We start from the raw sequence: 26,098 nt of genomic DNA on the forward strand, positions 1-26,098 counted from the left end.
CATTGTGAGACGCCTCACAGAGGATATTCAACCATAATTGCAAATCCAAGATCTCAATATCCTTACAGTATCCTTACAACCTGACAAGGTGCACACTGGCTACCATTCTAGAATGCTCCCTTCTTTCTGCAAGGTTCTCACAGTGACAAACAATAGGATTACAAGAGTGTTCTACACTTTCTTCATTTGATCCAATTCAAAGTTGCCAATTATTTTATGGGATGAGAATTAAGTGGAGTGACTAATCTTAGCTGGTCTGAGAAAACTGATGAGACTTATCTCCTTTATGTATACATTGGGCCATTTAAAAAGACACCAACCTGTAGAATCTCTGATGAATGATTTATTTCAACTTTTATCACATTCCCAGTGGGTCAGAAGTGTACATACACTCAATTAGTTTTTGGTAGCATTGCCTTTAAATTGCTTAGCTTGGGTCAAATGTTTTGGGTAGCCTTCCACAAGCTTCCCACAATAAATTGGGTGAATTTTGCCTCATTCCTCCTGACAGAGCTGGTGTAACCGAGTCAGGTTTTGTAGGCCACCTTGCTCACACACACCTTTTCAGTTCTGCCCACAAAACTTATATGGATTAAGGTCAGGGCTTCGTGATGGCCACTCCAATACCTTGACTTTGTTGTCCTTAAGCCATTTTACCACAACTTTGGAAGTATGCTTGGGGTCATTGTCCATTTGGAAGACCCATTTGTGACCAAGCTTTAACTTCCTGACTAATGTCTTAAGATGTTGCTTCAATATATCCACACCATTTTCCTCCCTCATGATTCCATCTATTTTGTAAAGTCCACCAGTCCCTCCTGCAACAAAAGCACCCCCACAACATGGTGCTGCCACCCCAGTGCTTCACGGTTGGAATGGTGTTCTTCGGCTTGTAAGCCACCCCCATTTCCCTCCAAACACAATGATGGTCATTATGGCCAAACAGTTCTATTTTTGTTTCATCAGACCAGAGGACATTTCTCCAAAAAGTACAATCTTTGTCCCCATGTGCAGTTGCAAACTGTAGTCTGGCTTTTTCATGGCGGTTTTGGAGCAGTGGCTTCTTCCATGCTGAGCGGCCTTTCAGGTTATGTCGATATAGGACTCGTTTTACTGTGGATATAGATACTTTTGTACCCGTTTCCCCCAGCATGTTCACAAGGTCCTTTGCTGTTGTTCTGGGATTGATTTGCACTTTTCCTACACCAAAGTACGTTCATCTCTAGGAGACAGAACACATCTCCTTCCAGAGCGGTGTGATGGCTGCATGGTCCCATGGTGTTTATACTTGCATTCTATTGTTTGTACAGATGAACATGGTACCTCCAGGCGTTTGGAAATTCTCCCAAGGATGAACCAGACTTGTGGAGGTCTAAAAATTTTTTCTGAGGTCTTGGCTGATTTCTTTTGATTTCCCCATAATGTCAAGCAGAGAGGCACTGAGTTGAAAGGTAGGCAATGAAATACATCCATCAGAAGCTTCTAAAGCCATGACATCATTTTCTAGAAATTTCCAAGCTGTTTAAAGCCACAGTCAACTTAGTGTATGTAAACTTCTGACCCACTGGAATTGTGATACAGTGAATGATACGTGAAATAATCTGTCTGTAAACAATTGTTGGAAAAATGACTTTTGTCATGCACCAAGTAGATGTCCTAACTGACTTGTTAACAAGAAATTTGTGGAGTGGTTGAAAAACGAGTTTTAATGACTCCAACCTAAGTGTATGTAAACTTCCGACTTCAACTGTTATAGCAATAAGTTACCTCAGGGGTTTATGGTATATGGCCAATATACCACGGCTAAGGGCTGTATATCCAGGCACTATGCATTGTGTCATGAATAGGAACGGTCCTTAGACATGGTATATTGGCCATATAGCACACCCCTCTGGGCCTTATATTTAAGCAATAACATTATTGCCAGAGATGCCATACAAAATGGTGTTTATTTGTAAGAAAAGCTTAAATTTTCTTATACTGAGACATCCATCCACTGTATACTATAGTTATGGAATCATGTTGTCAGAATGGAAAAAGAAAAGTGACTAATTTCACATAAAAACCGAAGGTAATGTGTATTAAAAAAGTTTGACAAACATTTGTATAAAAAAACTTGCATAAGATGGCATAATTTCTGTTGGAATGATTGGAAAGCTGCTGCTAAGGGGGTTTAAATGGGCAATCAGAAGTTGCTACATCCATTTTCGGACTTATAAATTAATGATATGTACCCGTTGATTCTTGAAGAATATAACTTAGAAAGTAAATGCCTCATGAGCTTAGTTCAACTGTCGTTCCCCATCAGAACCCAAAATAAACTTGTTTTACTCCAATGTTTGTAAACAAAGTAAAATAAACACTGTAAAGCCTCAAAACATTAAAACTACAATTTTGATATCATGGATGGTCAGTCCTGGCATCCATAGCTCTGTCTATTCATTTTAGAGTGGTTACTTTTTCCAGCTCCATCCCTCGGCTTTTTACCAAAACAGTGGCTGGAAAACGCTTTGTTATTGTTTCAACTGCTGATTTGCCCTTAAAAAAATCCAATGCAGCAGTTGTCTCAATATCAAGTACCTTACTGTGATTGTTTTCAATTAAAATGCTCAGCAATAAATAAAATAGTTTCTTAGCAAAGAGCAATTTCTTATGCAAGACTTTTGGTAGGACTGTCTGGGAGTGGTCTGAGTCGGACAGGGAAAACTAGCTATTATTGGCAGAGGTTTGAAACTTCCTTATTGTCTATTAACTTTACTGCCTAGTGATGTCACCAGGCAGGATGAAATTTCAGGCTGTGTTTTCAAACAGCTCTTACACTAAAATGTCACTATCATTTTCATAGTATTATTCCAACATCATACTGGAAATATTTATAAAACACAGGAAAATCACATTTTTGACTGCACTAGACCTTCAAGAAGTCTATCCAATCAGGGTGCTGTTTCATTTGTTCAAACGCACACAGGCCAAGGCTCACTTCATATGACCTGATATTATCAAGCTTACGGCAAGACAGAGACAAAAGAATGGGTGAGAAAAGAAAAAAAGGTGCACAAGTAGGGGACAAATAATGATCACTGGCGCTGTCCTGGCTGAGCTTTAATGCTGAGGAGACTAGACTACCACAACATGCCTATGTAGAATCTCAACAATAGAGAGGTAAATTCAGGGTAAAAGGATATAATCCAGATTTCTATTTCATATATATATATAGTCACATCACATATTTTAGTCTGGGAATTCAACCAAAAGTGCATCACAAAAAAAAACATTCTAAAAGTCACACCTGTTTAAGAGTTTTTGAATAATCCTTCACAAATATCGTACCAGTTCCTGTGACATTTGAACAAACTACTGAGTGGTGTACATCTATGAAGAAACCACAGAGATTTTCCCATTCATTTCACAGGTGTTCCCCAATACAGATCATTCAAAATAAATTGAATTCACCTTTTAAGGACAAAAAATACATTACAAAAATACATTTAAGGCAGCTGCTATACAGACTACTTGTAGAAAAAACAAACATATCCAATAGCCTGAAACAAAGTCAACTCCACGTACTTAACTTAAAGCCCAAAGTTATTTTCCATATGCTGATTCAATTGTGCTCTATATTTCAGATACATATATTTGCTGAAGATTCTTGAGTTTTGTGGGTGGGATATAAAATCACATGGGAATAACATAGGACAAGAAATAGACCAGTGTGTTTGTGTAGTAAGGTAATAATACAAGTCACAGTGCAAGTCAAGAGACAAAATATGCTGTTGGAAGAAAGGCACTCGAGGTACCTAAAAAGGGGAAAGATCAAGTTGCTCTGTAACATACGTTCAGGCTTTACAGACAATGTCTGAATATTTTGTTGTATTCAAGGGACACAGTATGAAAAACATGGGACACCCAGGAAATCAATTATGTACGGTCTTGATGTAGATATGTCCTTACGAGTACCGTGTAAGACTCACAAGGCAAATAACCCCTTTCATTCAATCTATGAGGATGTACAAGACAGTATAGCCATTGCAGTTGATTGCATATCTTTGTCAAACTATCCCTTTTCCTTGGACATTAAGATGGGTTAAAAGAAATAGAAAAAATGAATCTCTATAACAACTTAGAGAGGAGAAAATATAGATGCTATTTATTATATAGCTAACTATAATTTTTTTTTGCAATGTTAAGAAGACGTTGTCCCTTGAATGTCATATATTTGTTAAATGATTTCATGTCCCTGTTATTTAAACAGCAAACATTCTCCAAAGATATGTCGATTGGTCATGGATTGAAGTAAACATGATGAACAGTGGGGTCTGAAATTATTGACACCCTTGATAAAGACGAGCAAAAATGACTGTATAAAATAAATAATTCAAATACTGAGCTATATTGTATGCTCAAAAAATTAAGGAAATTACATTATTTCATACGAATACAAATTGCTCAGTGACAGAGATTTTGTTTAACAAGTAATACTTTTTTCCCTCAAAAGGTAGGGATCAAAATTATTGAAACCCCTGTTTTCAATACCTCATCTTGTTAGGATAACGGCATTGAGCCTTTTTTCTACAATGTTTTATTAGTTGGAGAACACATTGGGAGGGATATTAGACCATTCTCCCATACAGTATCCTTCCAGATCCTTGATATCCTTTGACTGCGCTTATGGACTGCTCTCTTCAATTCATATACAGGTTTTCAATGGGTTTCAAGTCCGGAAACTGAGATGGCCATTTCAAAATGTTGATTTTGTGGTCAATAAATTCAGGAGTGTGCTTGGGGTTATTGTCTTGCTGAAAGATTCACTTGCGGCCAAGTTTCAACCTCCTGGCAGAGGCAACCAGGTTTTGGCTAAAATGTCCTGGTACTGGGTAAAGACATGAAAATATAGCTGTGGTGGGTTTGGTGTTGAAATTAGAATGCATGAGCAGAAAAGACTATTATAAAATATGGTAGGGAATATTTTATGTTATGCAGCTATTTTGCTTCCACAGGTCCTGGGGCGCTTGTTAAGGTCAACGGCATCATGAACTTTTCCCAGTATCAGGACATTTGAGCCAAAACCTGGTTTCCTCTGCCAGGAGGATTTGGAAGGACTCTGAATGGACAAATGGTTTTAGATCCCTCCAAGTGTGTTCTCCAACTCATAAAACATTTGATAAAAAGGCTCAGTGCCATTATCCTCACAAGGTGAGGTATTAAAATGCTATTGACAATAGGGGTGACAATAATTTTGACCCCTACCTTTGAGAAAAAAAAGATTACTTGCTAAAACAAAATCTTTCTGAGCAATTGTATTAGCAATTGTATAAAATAATATAATTTCCCCATTTTGTTGAGTGTACAATATAGCTAAGTATTTTAATTATTTATTTTACAGTCATTTTTGCTAATCTTTATCAAGGGTGTAAATAATTTAAGACCCAACTCCATGTTGCTCTTTTGCACTTTATATAATACAACAGTATAGCATAAACATTTTTTTTTTTAAAATTTCAATTGAGAAGACCTGAGGCTCGCTCGAAAAAGATCCTTCACAGATCTTCTGAATGGTCCCAACCCCAAAGATTTATGAACAGTCTGGTGAAATTCATGATCGACTTGGTCGAAAAAGGGAAAAAACCTGGGTATTGGCCCAACAAATTATAAAACAGACAAATAAACTCAGCAAAAAAACAAACGTCCCTTTTTCAGGACCCTGTCTTTCAAAGACAATTAGTAAAAATCCAAATATCTTCACCAAAAGAAAGATGCCCAGGGTCCCTGCTCATCTGCGTGAACGTGCCTTAGGCATGCTGCAAGGAGGCATGAGGACTGCAGATGTGGCCAGGGCAATAAATTGCAATGTCCGTACTGTGAGACGCCTAAGACAGCACTACAGGGAGACAGGACGGACAGCTGATCATCCTCGCAGTGGCAGACCATGTGTAACAACACCTTCACAGGATCGGAACATCCGAACATCACACCTGCGGAACAGGTACAGGATGGCAACAACAACTGCCTGAGTTACACCAGGAACGCACCATCCCTCCATCAGTGCTCAGACTTTCCGCAATAGGCTGAGAGAGGCTGGACTGAGGGCTTGTAAGCCTGTTGTAAGGCAGGTCCTCACCAGACATCACCGGCAACAGCACAAACCCATCGTCGTTGGATATTGGTTTTATCTCACCAGGGGTGATTGTCGGATTCGCGTATATCGTCAAAGGAATGAGCGTTACACCGAGGCCTGTACTCTGGAGCGGGATCGATTTGGAGGTGGAGGGTCCGTCATGATCTGGGGCGGTGTGTCACAGCATCATCAGACTGAGCTTGTTGTCATTGCAGGCAATCTCAACGCATTACAGGGAAGACATCCTCCTCCTTCATGTGGTACCCTTCCTTCAGGCTCATCCTGACATGACCCTCCAGCATGACAATGCCACCAGCCATACTGCTCGTTCTGTGCGTGATTTCCTGCAAGACAGGAATGTCAGTGTTCTGCCATGGCCAGCAAAGAGCCCGGATCTCAATCCCATTGAGCATGTCTGGGACCTGTTGGATCGGAGGGTGAGGGCTAGGGCCATTCCCTCCAGAATTGTCTGGGAACTTGCAGGTGCCTTGGTGGGGTAACATCTCACAGCAAGAACTGGCAAATCTGGTGCAGTCCATGAGGAGGAGATGCACTGTAGTACTGAATGCAGCTGGTACTGACTGTTACTTTTGATTTTGAACCCCCCTTTGTTCAGGGACACATTATGTAGGTGGAACATGAGCAGTTTATGTCTCAGTTGTTGAATCTTTTTATGTTCATACAAATATTTACACGTTAAGTTTGCTGAAAATAAACGCAGTTGACAGTGAGAGGACGTTTCTTTTTTTGCTGACTTTATGTTGATGGAGCATTACAAAAAAAAATACCAGAGGAAGCGCAAATCTATTGAGTTTTTGGGGATAGGGTTGTTGGTCAATTCTCTTATCCAAGCATGTTCCAGCGGTAGGAGAGAAGGAGCATTTCTCCTGGACAAGGCCTAAGACTCACTCTCAAAGATCAGTTGGGTCATACAAAAATATTTTGTTGGGACTAAATTACATGACAACAAACAAAATGCATAATCTGTTTTGTTCCATACGTAACATACAAAAAAGCTTTTCAGCACTTACAGTGCCTTGCGAAAGTATTCGGCCCCCTTGAACTTTGCGACCTTTTGCCACATTTCAGGCTTCAAACATAAAGATATAAAACTGTATTTTTTTGTGAAGAATCAACAACAAGTGGGACACAATCATGAAGTGGAACGACATTTATTGGATATGTCAAACTTTTTTAACATTTCAAAAACTGATAAATTGGCCGTGCAAAATTATTCAGCCCCTTTACTTTCAGTGCAGCAAACTCTCTCCAGAAGTTCAGTGAGGATCTCTGAATGATCCAATGTTGACCTAAATGACTAATGATGATAAATACAATCCACCTGTGTGTAATCAAGTCTCCGTATAAATGCACCTGCACTGTGATAGTCTCAGAGGTCCGTTAAATGCGCAGAGAGCATCATGAAGAACAAGGAACACACCAGGCAGGTCCGAGATACTGTTGTGAAGAAGTTTAAAGCCGGATTTGGATACAAAAAGATTTCCCAAGCTTTAAACATCCCAAGGAGCACTGTGCAAGCGATAATATTTAAATGGAAGGAGTATCAGACCACTGCAAATCTACCAAGACCTGGCCGTCCCTCTAAACTTTCAGCTCATACAAGGAGAAGACTGATCAGAGATGCAGCCAAGAGGCCCATGATCACTCTGGATGAACTGCAGAGATCTACAGCTGAGGTGGGAGACTCTGTCCATAGGACAACAATCAGTCGTATATTGCACAAATCTGGCCTTCATGGAAGAGTGGCAAGAAGAAAGCCATTTCTTAAAGATATCCATAAAAAGTGTCGTTTAAAGTTTGCCACAAGCCACCTGGGAGACACACCAAACATGTGGAAGAGGGTGCTCTGGTCAGATGAAACCAAAATTGAACTTTTTGGCAACAATGCAAAACGTTATGTTTGGCGTAAAAGCAACACAGCTCATCACCATGAACACACCATCCCCACTGTCAAACATGGTGGTGGCAGCATCATGGTTTGGGCCTGCTTTTCTTCAGCAGGGACAGGGAAGATGGTTAAAATTGATGGGAAGATGGATGGAGCCAAATACAGGACCATTCTGGAAGAAAACCTGATGGAGTCTGCAAAAGACCTGAGACTGGGACGGAGATTTGTCTTCCAACAAGACAATGATCCAAAACATAAAGCAAAATCTACAATGGAATGGTTAAAAAATAAACATATCCAGGTGTTAGAATGGCCAAGTCAAAGTCCAGACCTGAATCCAATCGAGAATCTGTGGAAAGAACTGAAAATTGCTGTTCACAAATGCTCTCCATCCAACCTCACTGAGCTCGAGCTGTTTTGCAAGGAGGAATGGGAAAAAAATTCAGTCTCTCGATGTGCAAAACTGATAGAGACATACCCCAAGCGACTTACAGCTGTAATCGCAGCAAAAGGTGGCTCTACAAAGTATTAACTTAAGGGGGCTGAATAATTTTGCACGCCCAATTTTTCAGTTTTTGATTTGTTAAAAAAGTTTGAAATATCCAATAAATGTCGTTCCACTTCATGATTGTGTCCCACTTGTTGTTGATTCTTCACAAAAAAATACAGTTTTATATCTTTATGTTTGAAGCCTGAAATGTGGCAAAAGGTCGCAAAGTTCAAGGGGGCCGAATACTTTCGCAAGGCACTGTATTTGTTATACAGCAAGCTTGTGCTTTAATCACCAAAATGGACTGAGACAACAAACCCTCCAGTTTCCAGAAAATAAAGATATTTTGATGAGATTGTTGAATAAGCACTTATTTACCAGGGACTGCCAATTCCCAAGATGGTATTGAATAATACATTTCGTTCTTGATCTTTCCATACAGTTAGTGGACGTGTCCCTGCTATATTTGGATACAACAGCATTTTGGCAGTTCAGAATTAAACAAAAACGTACATTTCATAATATGCAAAGGTCACCTCTTTTAAAAGATAATAACTATGCCAGTTAAAAACATGTATTAACAAACAACTGTTTGATGCAACAGAAATGCACTTACGTTTGAAGACTAGGAAGACCTGAATGAATATCTTATCCTAGAAAAGAAACACACTGCAGATATATTTTTGCGTGTTTGTTTTTGACAATGCAATATTATTGCAATTTCACATTTAGTGCTCACAGTTGACACTGACTCACAAATTTAACTCAATTACTGCACTGGATCTACACCATTTTAAAACATTAAGATACCATGATACCGTGATCTGACTCCACTCTATCTTGAGATGACCGTCTTTGTTACCTGGGTCTTCCTCAGCAAGGCCCTAAACCAGCCAGCTCTATAAACAGTTTGCCTCATACTTCCAAAGCACGTGGATGCTGCTTTACTTTCTTCTTTTTTTGCCTGAGGTTTTGTGTAAATGGGTCCATAGTTATCGGTCATGTAAGAGTGAGAATGGGGAAAGGGGAGGAAGGTATTGGGATAACTGAAGGCTCTCCTGTTTTACCTATTTGATTTTCAATGACGATCAAACACCTCAATGTTTCCCCACTGTTAACAAATACTGACACTTTTTCAAAGCCCTGTCCCTCAGCTGTTTCGCTTATCTTTTGGTTTTATTTTGTTCTCAGTTAATGCCGTAGAAACATGGTCTCTGTTCAGCACGCAGTCTTTAGACATCTCTAACCTGCATCCCCAGGAAAGAAGATAACCTAAGATACAACCCCTATGAGAGTTCTGAGGGGAACTGTTGCAGGCACACACTGGTGTGATGTTATAAATTATCTTACTTTTACCATTACTACTGTTATTTTCTATCCTTAAATTGGCATGACACTGGTACACAAGCCACCCTTTCACCCATGTTTGTGGTATAATAACCTACAGCATCCAATAGCAATCTCAGACTTGGGCTGTAGATCTACTATTTACACAGTCTGAATATACATTGGAATCAAGTATGTATATAGATTGGCAATTTCAGTTACCTTTCAAAAGTGAAAGTTAAAGTCTTCTTTTTTTATGTTGGGGGTTTTCAATCCAAGAGATGGAGTGTTAGTCTTTATTGTCCAAACTGTCGAGAAGAGCTTGCAAAGATTGCTGGCAAGGTTCTGAGGTTTTGCTGTTGTTGGTGCTGCTGTGGTCAATGTTTGTGTTCTCCTCCTGTTCCTCTTCTATCACCTCCTCTGTGCTGCTCGTGGTGGTGACCTTGTTCTCAGGTATGGTGTTAGTGTTGTTAGTACAGCTCTCATCCATGCTCATGTCAGTACACACAAGGTCAGTGGTAGCATTGTTTGTGGCCACTGTAAAGTTCACTGCACCGACTACTGCAGTGGCTTCCGTCACTTCCTCAGCGTTATTAAACTCAGCCACAGGTTCAACACTGCTGCCCACTGCAGTCTCAGTGTAGACCTCGGCAGCAGGCTCAACGCAGATGTCAACAGCAGCCTCAGCACTGACTCCTGCTACCTTGTCTGTGGCAACATGAGCTACAACAACTCTCGTCCCGGCTTCAACATTGGTGCTGTTCAGTGCTGTGACCTCGGCCTTTACCCCATCCACAGACTGGATATGGACTTCTGCTACAGCATGGGTGTTGATGGCGTCTACTGCATTTTCAGCTGGGACAATTGCATCCTTGGCCCCGATGTCTTCTGTGATGTCTTCTGTGAAGGCACCTGTACCCTCGGTCTCCACGGTTTGACTGAAATGGAAAGCCTGAATGAGGCGGACCAAGTGTTTGACCTTCTCCAACGAAACTTGCATTTCATTCTGTCGAGACATGATGGTGTTTTTGGTCTCCATGCATTCCTATTTAGAGGGGAGGAAACAGGGTTGGGCATTTCAGAATAATGGACATAATAAATTAAGTCACTTAAATTAATCCAATAAATGCAGTGACTTAAAAGTAGACTCAGTGATATGACAGATGCAGAAAGTAATCAGCATATTGGGTAAATTTTCGCAACAACTAAGAGCGCTGAAGCGCAAGGTTCAACTTCTCCACTGTTTTGGTCCCGTGGCTACCACGCAGTAACAGCGAGAAGCGAACCTGTGCACATACACAGATACTGTGGCTGGGTGAGAGTCTACCTTTTAAAAGAACAGTTTCAAAATACAATAATGGCTTGTGGAGTCCCACAAGGCTCTATATTTAGACCGTTATTTTTTATATTTTACATCACTGCACCTCATCTGGTGTCAAATGTCTCCATTTGGTTTCAGTCAGGTTAAGACTCCCAGGAACTAGTCTAAGCTATATGTTCGATTCCCAGTGACACCCACGTAAAATGTATGCACGCATGACTAAGTCGCTTTGGATGAAAGAGTCTGCTAAATTACATTTCTTATGTTGGTTCCTGACAGATCCACATTTGCTTCCTAACAGGCCAGATAGCAAGCTAGATGTCTCCATCTCTGGCAATTTTTTTTAACTCTCTCTAATTATAGCACTACCAGTGATGTTTTTATAAATGTATCGTTTTTATAAATGAGCTAAAGTATTAGTATAACAAGGTAACTGAGACATTATCCGATTAGCAAGCATTTTGCTATGTAGCTAACTTTGTTATCAGTGTGCAAATGTATCTTTGGATGAATTTCTATGACATTTTTTAAATGTATTTAACCTTTATTTAACTAGGCAAGTCAGTTAAGAACAAATTCTTATTTACAATGACGGTCTACACCGGCCAAACCCAGACGACGCTGGGCCAATTGTGTGCCCCCCTATGGGACTCCCAATCACGTCCGGTTGTGATAAAAGCCTGGATATAACATGGAATACGCTAAGAGAGAGCATCAAAGCCTGGTAAGCAATAGGGGTAGTTACGTAAATTACCTAAGCCACACTATTATTCAAGATCTCAAATACTTCCATCTATTTCAGTACATCCATCTGAAAACAACTCGCTTATGAAGGTGGTTTGCGGTTACTATGGAGCTTACCGTTATGGAGTTACTGAGTTGGTTGACCCCTTGTTCCAACTGTTCTCGCTCCAGTTTCAGCTCAGCACTCCACTTCATTAGTTTTTGTTTCTCCTCTTCTTTAGCTTTTAGGAAACAGAAACATCACACAGACAACGGTGAGACTTAAAAAAAAATCTGGTTGTTTGAGATTCCAGTGAAGGAACTCTCATCTACCACCGCTTCAGCTGACTGAAACGGAGCCACACATTTGATGTTTGTCAAGGCACAAGGTCTTTAGTGTGCTAATCCTACCTTCTTTATAGGCGATATAGGAATGAACAATAGCCAATGTTCCTGGCCATTGAATTGAATCTTCTTTTTTCAATATCTGGAGAGAAGAGCACAGCTTTGTTGTATTGTGATTGCAAAGTCACGACATTACCTAGACGTGGAAGAGAACAATGCTGTGGTCATCCTTTGGAGATGTCACAAAGAACAAACCAAATGAATCAGATGGGAGTGTAAGATGCCATCCTCCACTAACAAAATGAATGGGAAATAATTACTTAAAACAATACTGAATCATGTTGAAGCTTTTAAAGGAAGGAACAGTCATATCGTCGTAATGTTTTCGCCTAGAAAAAAGGACTAGCTGATGAAAGCCTGAGGGGATAACTATGTCTCTGCCAATGTCAATAGATTATCCACTTTGAAAGAGTAGCCAAATTCTCAGATCTAAACTGCTGAACCACTGGACTGCTGGGCCAAGCCCCTCGATTGTGGGTGCTGCGTTTACCTGCTCTTGACATTTGGGACAGATCCACATGCCTTTAGGAATGGTTTTCAGGGGTGGGTCCAGGCAGTCCAGGTGATAGACACGTGAGCATGTGTCACACATGAGCAACTGGCCACTGCGTCTGCACACAGTGCAGAAATCCTCATGGATGTCTCCCTGTCAGGATGAATTGCACCAATCAATTTCTCTGCCTGTCTAGGCCTGACCAATCACGTGTGCAGAGGCAGGGCAGAGGGGCCGTGTGTTGATTTGAGGATCATCCAATCATATTACGGTTTCTGTGTTGTTTTAAAAGGTAACACTTAAATAAATAGTGTGTGTAATTCCAACACTGAAATGGAAAAGCCCATTCTAAAAGCCATTGTGAATACCATTCTGCATTTCCTATTTGAAAAATATAGTTTAAAGTATGTAATAAACTACTTTAATACTGCAGTATGTTTTTAATCGCATTTAAAAGAAGATCTAAACTAACTGATCCTACTTAAAAAATAATATAGGTAAAGTAACAATTTCACTCAGGCTGTATCACTTGTTCCTTTTTGAGAGTAGTGGGAGTACTGAATTTGAGGCGAGGAGTACTGTTCACTTTGTAAGATTGCATCAAAAATGAAGGATCAGACAGTAGGGAGTAAATCAATAAAAACATGTCTGTACTTGTCTAGGTCTTTAGATGTGAGGTACTGGGACATTTCAACTCCACTAAAGTATTTGTAACAGCCTGTGGACAATACCACCAATATAAAAAGGGAGGGGCAAGAGTAGGTGAAGTCAGTATGTTAGGATAGAGCCCCAGAAAGACCAGGCTGCTGTGCTCTCTCCAGCTGCTACTTACATCCCCAGAGCTGGGGCTGGGCAGGGGGAGAGTGTGGTGGGGATGGACATGGAAGGGGAAGCTCCCCCCTGTGTTGGGCCACTCGGGTGCCGAGGAGGCAGTGAGACAGCTGGAGGGGGAGGTCGGGGTGTGGCTGCCCAGCTTCGGAACGCTGCTGTATTTGGGAGGGCGACCTGGATGAAATGAGACAGACGAAAAACAAAAAGTGGGAAGGAAACAAACAAATAAACCGTCTGTCCGACATACCTTTGACAGGGGGTCCTCGTTGGCTTATGTGAAAAGGGGAGGATGTTGAGTTGAGGGTGGAAGAGTAGGAGAAGCACAGAGAGCGGAGTTAGTGCACTAAAATGTAATACAAGCTCTACGCAGACGAAAGATTCTGAGTGTTGCCATGTCCTATTTCGTCACAAAATGGGCGGGCGGCTCCTTGTAATATGCTCCGGCATTCAACATTATTTTTTACTACATGGAAATTGAGACACGCCATATCATTCCTTCCGCAGTCGTAGGGGCAGTGTTCTTGCTTGGTTCCTTGATCTTATCTATAGGCTATTCATCAAAGTAGACTATTTTTCATTGATAACCAAATATAATTTCAGCGACTGTTCAAACAGTAAACAAAAAAATTATCCACTCAAAAAGGTATTTTGTTTAGAAGTAATAACTAGTGATTACAGGCTATTGTGAAATAGTAGAACCTGCTGTAGCTAACTAGCTAGCCATGTGCTTTTTTCTCCCAGAACAAAACATGATGACGTTCTATTTTTAAATGATAAGGGGATGAATACACAAGTAGCATGTCAAACTGGAACAATGTTTAGGTTATAACTTTGCCATGAAATGAGAAGCAGCTGTACAGAACCATCGCTAGACCAGCACAATAGATGGCACATTCCTCACTCGCTACATGCCCAATTAAAGGGCCAGATGAGCAATTAAAGAGGAATAACACTCACCAAAAATGTGTCTTCAAATCAAATCAAACAAAGTTTATTTGTCACGTGCGCCGAATACAACAGGTGTAGGTAGATCTTACAATGAAATGCATACTTACAGGCACGAACCAACAGTGCAATTTTTAAGTAAAAAAATAGGTATTAGGTGAACAATAGATAAGGAAATAAAAAACAACAGTAAAAAGAGTGAATAATAACAGTAGCGAGGCTATATACAGGCACCGGTTATCAAGGCAAGACCCAGATGCAGACACAGGAGGCAGATGGTTGGAGTCTTACTTTGTTAAAAAATCCAAAGGGGTAGGCAAGAGAATGGTCGAGGACAGGCAAAAAGGTCAAAACCAGATCAGAGTCCAGGAAGTACAGAGTGGCAGACAGGCTCGTGGTCAAGGCAGGCAGAAATGGTCAGGCAGGCGGGTACAGAGTCCAGAAACAGGCAAGGGTCAAAACCGGGAGGACTAGAAAAAGGAGAATAGCAAAAGGAGTACGGGAAAAACACGCTGGTTGATTTGTGGGACACACACACACACACACACACACACACAGCAAATAGTCTGGGTAGCCATTTGATTACCTGTTCAGGAGTCTTATGGCTTGGGGGTAAAAGCTGTTGAGGAGCCTTTTGGTCCTAGACTTGGCGCTCCGGTACCACTTGCCATGTGGTAGTAGAGAGAACAGTCTGACTGGGGAGGGTGGGATCTTTGACAATTTTTTAAGGCTTTCCTCTGAGGTCCTGGATGGCAGGTAGCTTAGCCCCAGTGATGTACTGGGCTGTACGCACTACCCTCTGTAGTGCCTTGCGATCGGACCAGTCAGGATGCTCTCGATGTTACAGCTGTAAAACCTTTTGAGGATCTGAGCACCCATGCCAAATCGTTATAGTTTCCTGAGGGGGAATAGGCTTTGTTGTGCTCTCTTTATGACTGTCTTGGTGAGTTTGGACCATTCTAGTTTGTTGGTGATATGGACACCAAGGAACTTGAAGCTCTCAACCTGCTCCACTACAGCCCCGTTGATGAGAATGAGGGCATGCTCATTCCTCCTTTTCCTGTAGTCCACAATCATCTCCTTAGTCTTGGTTACGTTGAGGGATAGGTTGTTCTTCTGGCACAACTCGGCCAGGTCTCTGACCTCCTCCCTATAGGCTGTCCCTGAGGGGCCCACGTGTTGAGGATCAGCGTGGCAGATGTGTTGCCACCTACCCCCACCACCTGGGGGCGGCCCGTCAGGAAGTCCAGGATCCAGTTGCAGAGGGAGGTGTTTAGTAACAGGATCCTTAGCTTAGTGATGAGCTTTGAAGGTACTATGGTGGTGAACGATGAGTTGTAGTCAATGAATAGCATTCTCACGTAGGTGTTCCTTTTGTCCAGGTGGGAAAGGGCAGTGTGGAGTGCAATAGAGATTACATCATCTGTGGATCTGTCTGGGTGGTATGCAAATTGGAGTGGGTCTAAGGTTTCTGGGATAATGGTGTTGATGTGAGCCATTACCAGCCTTTCAAGGCACTTCATGGCTACGGACGTGAGTGCTATGGGTCTGTAGTCATTTAGGCTGGTTGTCTTTGTGTTCTTGGGCACAGGGACTATGGTTGTCTGCTTGAAACGTGTTGATACTACAGACTCATTCAGGGACAAGTTGAAAATGTCAGTGAAGACACCTGCCAGTTGGTCAGCACATGCCCTGAGCACAAGACTTGGTAATCCGCCTGGCCCCGCGGCCTTGTGAATGTTGACCTGTTTAAAGGTCTTACGCATGTCGGCTACGGAGAGCGTGATCACACAGTCGTCCGCAACAGCTGATTCTCTCATGCATGCCTCTGTGTTGCTTGCCTCGAAAAGAGCATAAAAGTGATTTAGCTGGTCTGGTAGGCTCGTGTTACTGGGCAGCTCACGGCTGTGCTTCCCTTTGTAGTCTGTAATAGTTTGCAAGCCCTGCCACATAAGACGAGCATTGGAGCCGGTGTAGTACGATTCAATCTTAGCCCTGTATTGGAGCTTTGCCTGTTTGATGGTTCGTCGGAGGGCATAGCAGGATTTCTTATAAGCTTCCGGGTTAGAGTCCCGCACCTTGAAAGCAGCAGCTCTACCTTTTAGCTCAGTGCGAATGTTGCCTGTAATCCATGGCTTCTGGATGGGGTATGTATGCACAATCACTTTGGGGATGACGTCCTCGATGTACTTATTGATAAAGCCAGTGAAGAATCCCGGAACATATTCCAGTCTGTGATAGCAAAACAGTCCTGTAGTTTAGCATTTGCTTCATCTGACCACTTTTTTATAGACCGAGTCACTGGTGCTTCTTGCTTTAATGTTTGCTTGTAAGCAGGAATCAGTAGAATAGAATTGTGGTCAGATTTACCAAATGGAGGGTGAGGAAGAGCTTTGTATGCGTCTCTGTGTGTGGAGTATAGGTGATCTAGATTTTTTTTTTCTATGTTGATAGAAATTAGGTAAAACTGAGTTTCCCTGCATTAAACTTCCCGGACACTAGGAGCGCCGCCTCTGGGTGAGTGGTTTCCTGTTTGCTTATTACCTTATACAGCTGACTGGCACTAAGACTGCACTCAGTGTCCATCTGCGATGGTAAATAAACAGCTACGAAAAGTATAGATGAAAACTCTCTTGGCAAATAGTGTGGTCTACAGTTTATCAAAAGAAACTCTACTTCAGGCGAGCAAAATCTAGACACTTCCTTAGATTTTGTGCACCAGCTGTTGTTTACAAATATGCACGGACCATATGCCCCTCCCTCGTCTTACCGGAGTGTGCTGTTGTATCTAGCCGGTGCAGCGTATATCCTTCTAGCTGAATGTCCATGTCATCATGCTACAGTGTTTGATGTCCCGTTGGTAGGATATTTGTGATCGTACCTCGTCTTATTAATTTTCCAATGATTGTACTTTGGCGAGTAATATTGACGGTAACGGAAGCTTTCCCACTCGCCTTCTACGGATCCTTACGAGGCACCCCACTCTGTTTCCTCTGTACCTGCGTCTCTCTTTCCAATAACGGGGATGTCGGCCTTGTTGGGTGTTCGCAGTATGTCCTGTGCTTCCTGCTTGTTGAAGAAAAAATCCGAGGAGTGATCGCTGTCCTGCTATCCAGAAATCATTTTTTTGGCGCAAGATATGGTGGCAGAAACATTATGTACAAAATAAGTTACAAATAAAGCAAAAAAACCCACATAATAGCACAACTGGTTAGACGTCCGTAAAACTGCTGCCATTTCTTCCGGCTCCATTTTAGATACCGATGTGATTTAAGATTTGACGTGGACTCAGAACATCCAATTTCATTGGTTTGCTATGAACAATTGTAATTTTAAGAGTGACATTTTTTTACATAATTTGGGAAATTTACAGATTTTATAGGGCCCCTTTGCAGTTGTTTATTAAACATTATTTTACCAGGTATATTGACAGAAAGGACCCGGAAGGGGAGAGGAGAACTAGCTAAACTTTGAAAGCTATAAAAAAAATGAAGAAATTGTAGCTCGCGACATGTAATTTTTTTTTTATAGTAGCTCTCATGCTAGAAAAGGTTGGTGACCCATGGTCTATGCCAGAGCTGGGCAATTCCAGTCCTTGAGTGCCTGATTGGTGTCACAGTTTTGCCCCAGTTCCAGCTAACACACCTGACTCCAATAATTACCTAATCATGATCTTCAGTTTAGAATTCAATTTGATTAATCAGCTGTGTTTGCTAAGGATGGAGAAAAAGTGACACCAATCAGGCCCTCAAGGACTGGAGTTGCCCACCCATGGTCTAGAATTAAAAATACAAATTCTAGTATCGCCTTTAAGTGTGGACTGTGTGGTATTATTATACCAGTCCACCTTAACATCTTGCGGATTATTTCGACACCTTCCGGTGAAATTGCAGAGCACCAAATTCAAATTAAATTACTATAAATATTAAACTTTCATGAAATCACAAGTGCAATACATCAAAATAAAGCTTAACTTGTTGTTAACCTGTTGAGTGTAGGGGGCAGTATTTTGATGTTTGGATGAAAAACGTACCCAAATGAAACTGCCTATTTCTCAGGTCCAGAAGCTAGAATATGCATATAAAACACTCTAGAGTTTCCAAAACTGTCAAAATATTGTCTATGAGTATAACAGAACTGATATTGCAGGCGAAAACCCGAGGAAAATAAGTGCCTCTTATTTTGAAAACTCCCTGTTCCATTGCATGCCTTCCCTCCATTTAAAGGGATATCAACCAGATTCCTTTCCCTATGGCTTCCACATGGTGTGAACAGTCTTTAGATATAGTTTCAGCCTTTTATTCTGAAAAATGAGCACGAACGATCACATTGGGTCAGTGGATGGCTTGCACCAGAGTTTTGCATGCGCAACAGCTTGGAGCAGACATTTGTTCTCTCTCTCCTATTGAAAAAGCTACGGTCCGGTTTAAATATTATCGTAAAAACAGCCTGAGGATTGATTATAAAAAACGTTTGACATGTTTATATGAACTTTACGGATACTATTTGGAATTTTCGTCTGCCCGTCATGACCTGTGGATTACTAAACAATACGCGCCAACCAAATTGAGGTTTTTGGATATAAAAATAATCTTTATCGAACAAACAGAACATTTATTGTGTAACTGGGAGTGTAACTGAGTGCAAACATCCGAAGATCCTCAAAGGTAAGCGATTCATTTTATTGCTTTTCTGACTTTCGTGACCAATCTACTTTGCTGCTAGCTGTTGGTAATGTTTTGTCTGCTGAGAGAGATGTCCTCACATAAACGCTTTGTTTGCTTTCACTGTAAAGCTTTTAATTTTTTTTTTTATCTGACACGCCAGGTGGATTAACAACAAGCTAAGCTGTGTTTTGCTATATTGCACTTGTGATTTCATGAAAATTTAATTAGAATTTGGCGCTCTGCAATTCAGCGGATGTTGATGAAAATGATCAAGTTATAACGGGATGGGTGCGCCAAGAAGTTAATCCAGCTGCCGTGTCAGATTTCAAAAAGGCTTTACGGCGAAAGCAAACCATGTGATTATCTGAGGACAGTGCAAAGCACACAAATGCATAACAAATCATTTTCAACCAGGGAGTTGCGACACGAAAGTCAGAAATAGCGATATAATATATGCCTTACCTTTGAAGATCATCTTCTGTTGGCACTCCAAAAGGTCCCAGTTACATTACAAATAGTACTTTTATTCGATAAAGTCATTCTTTATATCCATAAAAACTCAGTTTAGCTGGCGCGCTTCAGTCAATAATCCACTCGGTTTCCTTCCTTCAAAATGCATACAAAATGAATCCCAAACGTTACGTAATAAACTTATCCAAACAAGTCAATCAATGTTTATAATCAAATCTTAGGTACCCTAATACGCAAATAAACGATAAACTTTAAGACGGAGAATCGTTATAGTCTTTTTTGTCCTGCAGCGAGAGGCTGCAGGCTCCTCAGTGGTTGATGGGTGGAGTGAAATAAACGTTGCCTACCAGGCATGATTGAAAAAGCTATTTGCGTGCATAAGGATGACATGTTTTATTCCCCATGTTCCTGCCCATTTGGTAATGGGCCATCCTAAACAGAAACAAATGTTACATATTAGTAAAGGCCAAGATTCAATTGAGAACTGTCTGATGGCTGAAGATATCATCACTTGAGAGAACAGCATGTGCAGCCTGAGGCAAGGAACAGTGCGCAAGCTTTTTTAGACATGATAAGGTTTGTATCATTCCCAACTAAAGTTGCCAAAAAACTCAAAATCTAGCATATAGGACCTGTTTCAAAAGCTCACGTTTACGCTCAACTTAGCCATTTCATATGCTTACTCGCTCCTTAATGGGGATAATATATTTTATTTTATTCAGCTAAGTTCAATTACATTATTTTTAATAGGGATGCACAATATATCGGTGAACATATTGGAATCGGCCGATATTAGCTAAAAATGCCAACATCAGTCTCGGCCCGATGTCTAGTGTAGCGCCGATGTGCAAAACCGATGTCAAAGCTGACGTGCATACCTATATAACGTAGGTAGATGACGTAATGACGCCACATAAAATTTTGCCCTACAAGTGCAACACAGAATTCCTAACCTATGACAATGTCTGACAATTTCTGCTGTGTGGATCGAGCAGTCAACAAATCGAGCAGTCATTTGAAAGAGTAAGAACATTTCAGCGAGACAGCTCAAAGGCAAAATCCATTAAGGCCAAGATATTTGAATACAATGCCCTTGACAATCAACCGTTCTCGACCGACTGGTTGAGCACCGGTACACGCTACCAAGTGCGCTATTTTTCAGATGTTGCCCTACCGGAGTTACACAGATAGCGTCACTGTTATTAGCTTCACGACATACTGGGTCTTTGCATGTCAAAAAAGATACATGTAAAATAACAAGACATTTGACAATAACACTATTTAACGTGTTAAATAAGCTTTTGACACGTCAAATAACACAGTTCTTTTTATAGAATGTTATGTTCTGAATTTGCACGTGCAAGCCAAGTGCCACCACTACTATCAGTAGCACTGTCAAAGCAGTAGCACTGTCTGCAAACAAGCAAACACCGGCCTCGAACGATGTATTACAATACCACGTTGGTAATAAAGCATTATTTGTTTGAACGCAACCTCTGGGGTAGCTAACTAGCTTTAGCTTGGTACCTAGCTAGCACCAATACAACCAGCCTGAAAACAATGACCAGTAGAAACTGCAGTCATTTTCATTATTCTTAGCAATGATTAAGGAATCCTTGTGATTAAGTATTAGGTAGGTAGCCACTTGTTGTTCTCCTAATTGAACTTCAGTTCATGAAAATAAATAGCTAGCCAACTACTTAACCCTGTTGCCCAAAGTTAACGTAATAAGCTGCCTGCTAGCTTCATCTGGCTAGTGAGGCTCGACCGGACTGGGTTATGTGTTGTGAAGCTAGCCACAATGAGGATTAGGCAACTTTTTTATTCATTCAACTTTTTCACTCCCGACGCTTTATCTGGACATGGTTCGTCAGGACCTCCAACAGCCGAAGCTAAGTAGTAACATTAACATGATGCCTTCTAATTGCAGTCGCTGTACTCATAATATACAGGAGAACGATCGCCTTACAGCGAGGACAGCTGTGCTGTAAGCCCAGCTTCAGACACAATCGTTAGGCAAGGGTAATTTCAGTGTAGGGAAGGATGAAACAGTGTCTGTGCCACCAGTAAGTACAGATAGTAACGTTAGTATAAATCCCCTCGCACGGTCCCCGCAGCCGGACAACTTTCTCAAGGTTTCTGGAGGGAAATGCTGTAGGAATGCTCAACCGGTGTCGCTCATTCAGCCTGACAGAAACTTTCAACCGGTTTTCCCCATTAAGCAACGAGTCGGAGTCAGAGGCCGAGCCTTCTTGTCTCTACTCCTCCTGTTACGGGGTCTGAGACGCCGAAGCTTCCCATCATTAGCTCTGACAAATTGAAAACTCTAGTCATTGTCGACTCCATTACCCGCAGTATTAGACTTAGTATTAGACAGTATTAGACAGTATTAGAAAACGAATCATCCAGCGATCATACACTGTTTACCAGGGGGCATGGCTACCGACGTTAAGGCTAATCTGAAGATGGTGCTGGCTAAAGAAAAAACTGGCTAGTGTAGAGAGTATAGAGATATTGTTATCCACGTCGGCACCAACAATGTTAGGATGAAACAGTCAGAGATCACCAAGCGCAACATAGCTTCAGGGTGTAAATCAGCTAGTAAGATGTGTCGGCATCGAGAAATTGTCTCTGGCCCCCTCCCAGTTAGGGGGAGTGATCAGCTCTACAGCAGAGTCTCACAACTCAATCGCTGGTTGAAAACTGTTTTCTGCCCCTCCCAAAAGATAGAATTTGTAGATAATTGGCCCTCTTTCTGGGACTCACCCACAAACAGGACCAAGCCTGACCTGCTGAGGAGTGACGGACTCCACCCTAGCTGGAGGGGTGATCTCATCTTATTTACCAACATAGACAGGGCTCTAACTCCTCTAGCTCCACAATGAAATGGGGTGCAGGCCAGGCAGCAGGCTGTTAGCCAGCCTGCCAGCATAGTGGAGTCTGCCACTAGCACAGTCAGTGTAGTCAGCTCAGCTATCCCCATTGAGACTGTGTCTGTGCCTCGACCTAGGTTGGGCAAAACTAAACATGGCGGTGTTCGCCTTAGCAATCTCACTAGGATAAAGACCTCCTCCATTCCTGTCATTATTGAAAGAGATCATGATACCTCACATCTCAAACTAGGGCTACTTAATGTTAGATCCCTTACTTCAAAGGCAATTATAGTCAATTAACTAATCACTGATCATAATCTTGATGTGATTGGCCTGACTGAAACATTGCTTAAGCCTGATGAATTTACTGTGTTAAATGAGGCCTCACCTCCTGGCTACACTAGTGACCATATCCCCCATGCATCCCGCAAAGGCGGAGGTGTTGCTAACATCTACAATAGCAAATTTCAATTTACAAAAAAAAAATGATGACGTTTTCGTCTTTTGAGCTTCTAGTCATGAAATCTATGCAGCCTTCTCAATCACTTTTTATAGCTACTGTTTACAGGCCTCCTGGGCCATATTACAGCGTTCCTCATTGAGTTCCCTGAATTCCTATCGGATCTTGTAGTCATAGCAGATAATATTCTAATCTTTGGTGACTTTAATATTCACATGGAAAAGTCCACAGACACACTCCAAAAGGCTTTCGGAGCCATCATCGACTCAGTGGGTTTTGTCCAACATGTCTCTGGACCTACTCACTGTCACAGATACTCTGGACCTAGTTTTGTCCCATGGAATAAATGTTGTGGATCTTAATGTTTTTCCTCATAATCCTGGACTATCGGACCACCATTTTATTACGTTTGCAATTGCAACAAATAATCTGCTCAGACCCCAACCAAGGAACATCAAAAGTTGTGCTATAAATTCGCAGACAACACAAAGATTCTTTGATGTCCTTCCAAACTCCCTCTGTCTACCCAAGGACATCAGAGGACAAAAATCAGTTTACCACCTAACTGAGGAACTCAACTTAACCTTGCGCAATACCCTAGATGTAGTTGCACCCCTAAAAACGAAAAACATTTCTCATAAGAAACTAGCTCCCTGGTACAGAGAAAATACCCGAGCTCTGAAGTAAGCTTCCAGAAAATTGGAAAGGAAATGGCGCCACACCAAACTGGAAGTCTTCCGACTAGCTTGGAAAGACAGTACCGTGCAGTATCGAAGAGCCCTTACTGCTGCTCGATCATCCTAAATTTCAAACTTAATTGAGGAAAATAAGAACAATCCGAAATTCCTTTTTGATACTGTCGCAACGCTAACTAAAAAGCAGCATTCCCCAAGAGAGGATGGCTTTCACTTCAGCAGTAATAAATTCATGAACTTCTTTGAGGAAAAGATCATGATTATTAGAAAGCAAATTACGGACTCCTCTTTAAATCTGCGTATTCCTTCAAAGCTCAGTTGTCCTGAGTCTGCACAACTCTGCCAGGACTTAGGATCAAGAGAGACACTCAAGTGTTTTAGTACTATATCTCTTGACACAATGAGGAAAATAATCATGGCCTCTAAACCTTCAAGCTGCATACTGGACCCTATTCCAACTAAACTACTGAAAGAGCTGCTTCCTGTGTTTGGCTCTCCTATGTTGAAGATATTAAATGGCTCTCTATCCACCGGATGCCACTCATTTTTAGAAAAGGCTGTTGCGCAGCAACTCACTGGCTTCCTGGAGACAAACAATGTATACAAAATGCTTCAGTCTGGTTTTAGACCCCATCATAGCACTGAGACTGCACTTGTGAAGGTGGTAAATGACCTTTTAATGGCATCAGACCGAGGCCCTGCATCTGTCCTTGTGCTCCTAGACCTTAGTGCTGCTTTTGATACCATCAATCACCACATTCTTTTGGAGAGATTGGAAACCCAAATTGGTCTACAAAGACAAGTTCTGATCTGGTTTAGATCTTATTTGTCGGAAAGATATCAGTTTGTCTCTGTGAATGGGTTGTCCTCTGACAAATCAACTGTAAATTGTGGTGTTCCTCAAGGTTCCGTTTTAGGACCACTATTGTTTTCACTATATATTTTACCTCTTGGGGATGTCATTCGAAAACATAATGTTAACTTTCACAGCTATGCGGATGAAACACACAGCTGTACATTTCAATGAAACATGGTGAAGCTCCAATATTGCACTCGCTAGAAGCCTGTGTTTCAGACATAAGGAAATGGATGGCTGCAAACTTTCTACTTTTAAACTCGAACAAAACAGAGATGCTTGTTCTAGGTCCCAAGAAACAAAGATATCTTATGTTGAATCTGACAATTATTCTTAATGGTTGTACAGTCGTCTCAAATAAAACTGAAGGACCTCTGCGTTACTCTGGACCCTGATCTCTCTTTTGACGAACATATCAAGACTGTTTCAAGGACAGCTTTTTTCCATCTACGTAACATTGCAAAAATCTGAAACTTTCTGTCCAAAAATGATGCAGAAAAATTAATCCATGCTTTTGTTACTTCTAGGTTAGACTACTGCAATGCTCTACTTTCCGGCTACCCGGATAAAGCACTAAATAAACTTCAGTTAGTTCTAAATACGGCTGCTAGAATCCTGACTAGAACCAAAAAAATTGATCATATTACTCCAGTGCTAGCCTACCTACACTGGCTTCATGTCAAGGCAAGGGCTGATTTCAAGGTTTTACTGCTAACCTACAAAGCATTACATGGGCTTGCTCCTACCTCGCTCTCTGATTTGGTCCTGCTGTACATACCTACACGTACGCTACGGTCACAAGACGCAGGCCTCCAAATTGTCCCTAGAATTTCTAAGCAAACAGCTGGAGGCAGGGCTTTCTTCTATAGAGCTCCATTTTTATGTAATGGTCTGCCTACCCATGTGAGAGACGCAAACTTGGTCTCAACCTTTAAGTCTTTACTGAAGACTCATCTCTTCAGTTGGTCATATGATTGAGTGTAGTCTGGCCCAGGAGTGTGAAGGTGAACGGAAAGGCTCTGGAGCAACGAACCGCCCTTGCTGTCTCTGCCTGGCCGGTTCCCCTCTTTCCACTGGGATTCTCTGCCTCGAACCCTATTACAGGGGTTGAGTCACTGGCTTACTGGTGCTCTTTCATGCCGTCCCTAGGAGGGGTGCGTCACTTGAGTGGGTTGAGTCACTGACATGATCTTCCTGTCTGGGATGGCTCCGCTCCCCCCCCCCCCCCCTTGGGTTGTGCCGTGGCGGAGATCTTTGTGGGCTATACTCGGCCTTGTCTCAGGATGGTAAGTTGGTGGTTGAAGATATCCCTCTAGTGGTGTGGGGGGTGTGCATTGGCAAAGTGGGTGGGGTTATATCCTTCCTGTTTGGCGCTGTCCGGGGGTATCATCGGATGGGGCCACAGTGTCACCTGACCCCTCCTGTCTCAGCCTCCAGTATTTATGCTGCAGTAGTTTGTGTCGGGGGGCTAGGGTCAGTTTGTTATATCTGGAGTACTTCTCCTGTTCTATCCGGTGT

At 41.7% G+C, this 26,098-nt stretch overlaps 1 protein-coding gene across 6 annotated transcripts in view; it reads right to left on the reverse strand.

Moving 5' to 3' along the window:
- Nucleotides 1–8,705: 8,705 nt before the first annotated feature.
- LOC110525336 (PHD finger protein 21A) overlaps nucleotides 8,706–26,098 on the reverse strand; it is a 110,848-nt gene continuing 93,455 nt past the window's right edge. For 5 of the 6 annotated variants that reach the window (XM_036980401.1, XM_036980413.1, XM_036980395.1 and 2 more), the window contains 5 exons: nucleotides 13,615–13,787; nucleotides 12,780–12,935; nucleotides 12,296–12,371; nucleotides 12,023–12,126; nucleotides 8,706–10,885 (listed from right to left, as the gene is read on the reverse strand). In XM_036980401.1, the coding sequence (XP_036836296.1) occupies nucleotides 10,130–10,885; nucleotides 12,023–12,126; nucleotides 12,296–12,371; nucleotides 12,780–12,935; nucleotides 13,615–13,787 (1,265 nt within the window). In that variant the 3' untranslated portion in view covers nucleotides 8,706–10,129. The remainder of the gene's footprint in view (nucleotides 10,886–12,022; nucleotides 12,127–12,295; nucleotides 12,372–12,779; nucleotides 12,936–13,614; nucleotides 13,788–26,098) is intronic. The other variant, XM_036980403.1, reaches the window with a different exon arrangement.

Source organism: Oncorhynchus mykiss, chromosome 1, assembly GCF_013265735.2.
Source record: "Oncorhynchus mykiss isolate Arlee chromosome 1, USDA_OmykA_1.1, whole genome shotgun sequence".
NCBI classification, from domain to species: Eukaryota; Metazoa; Chordata; class Actinopteri; order Salmoniformes; family Salmonidae; genus Oncorhynchus; species Oncorhynchus mykiss.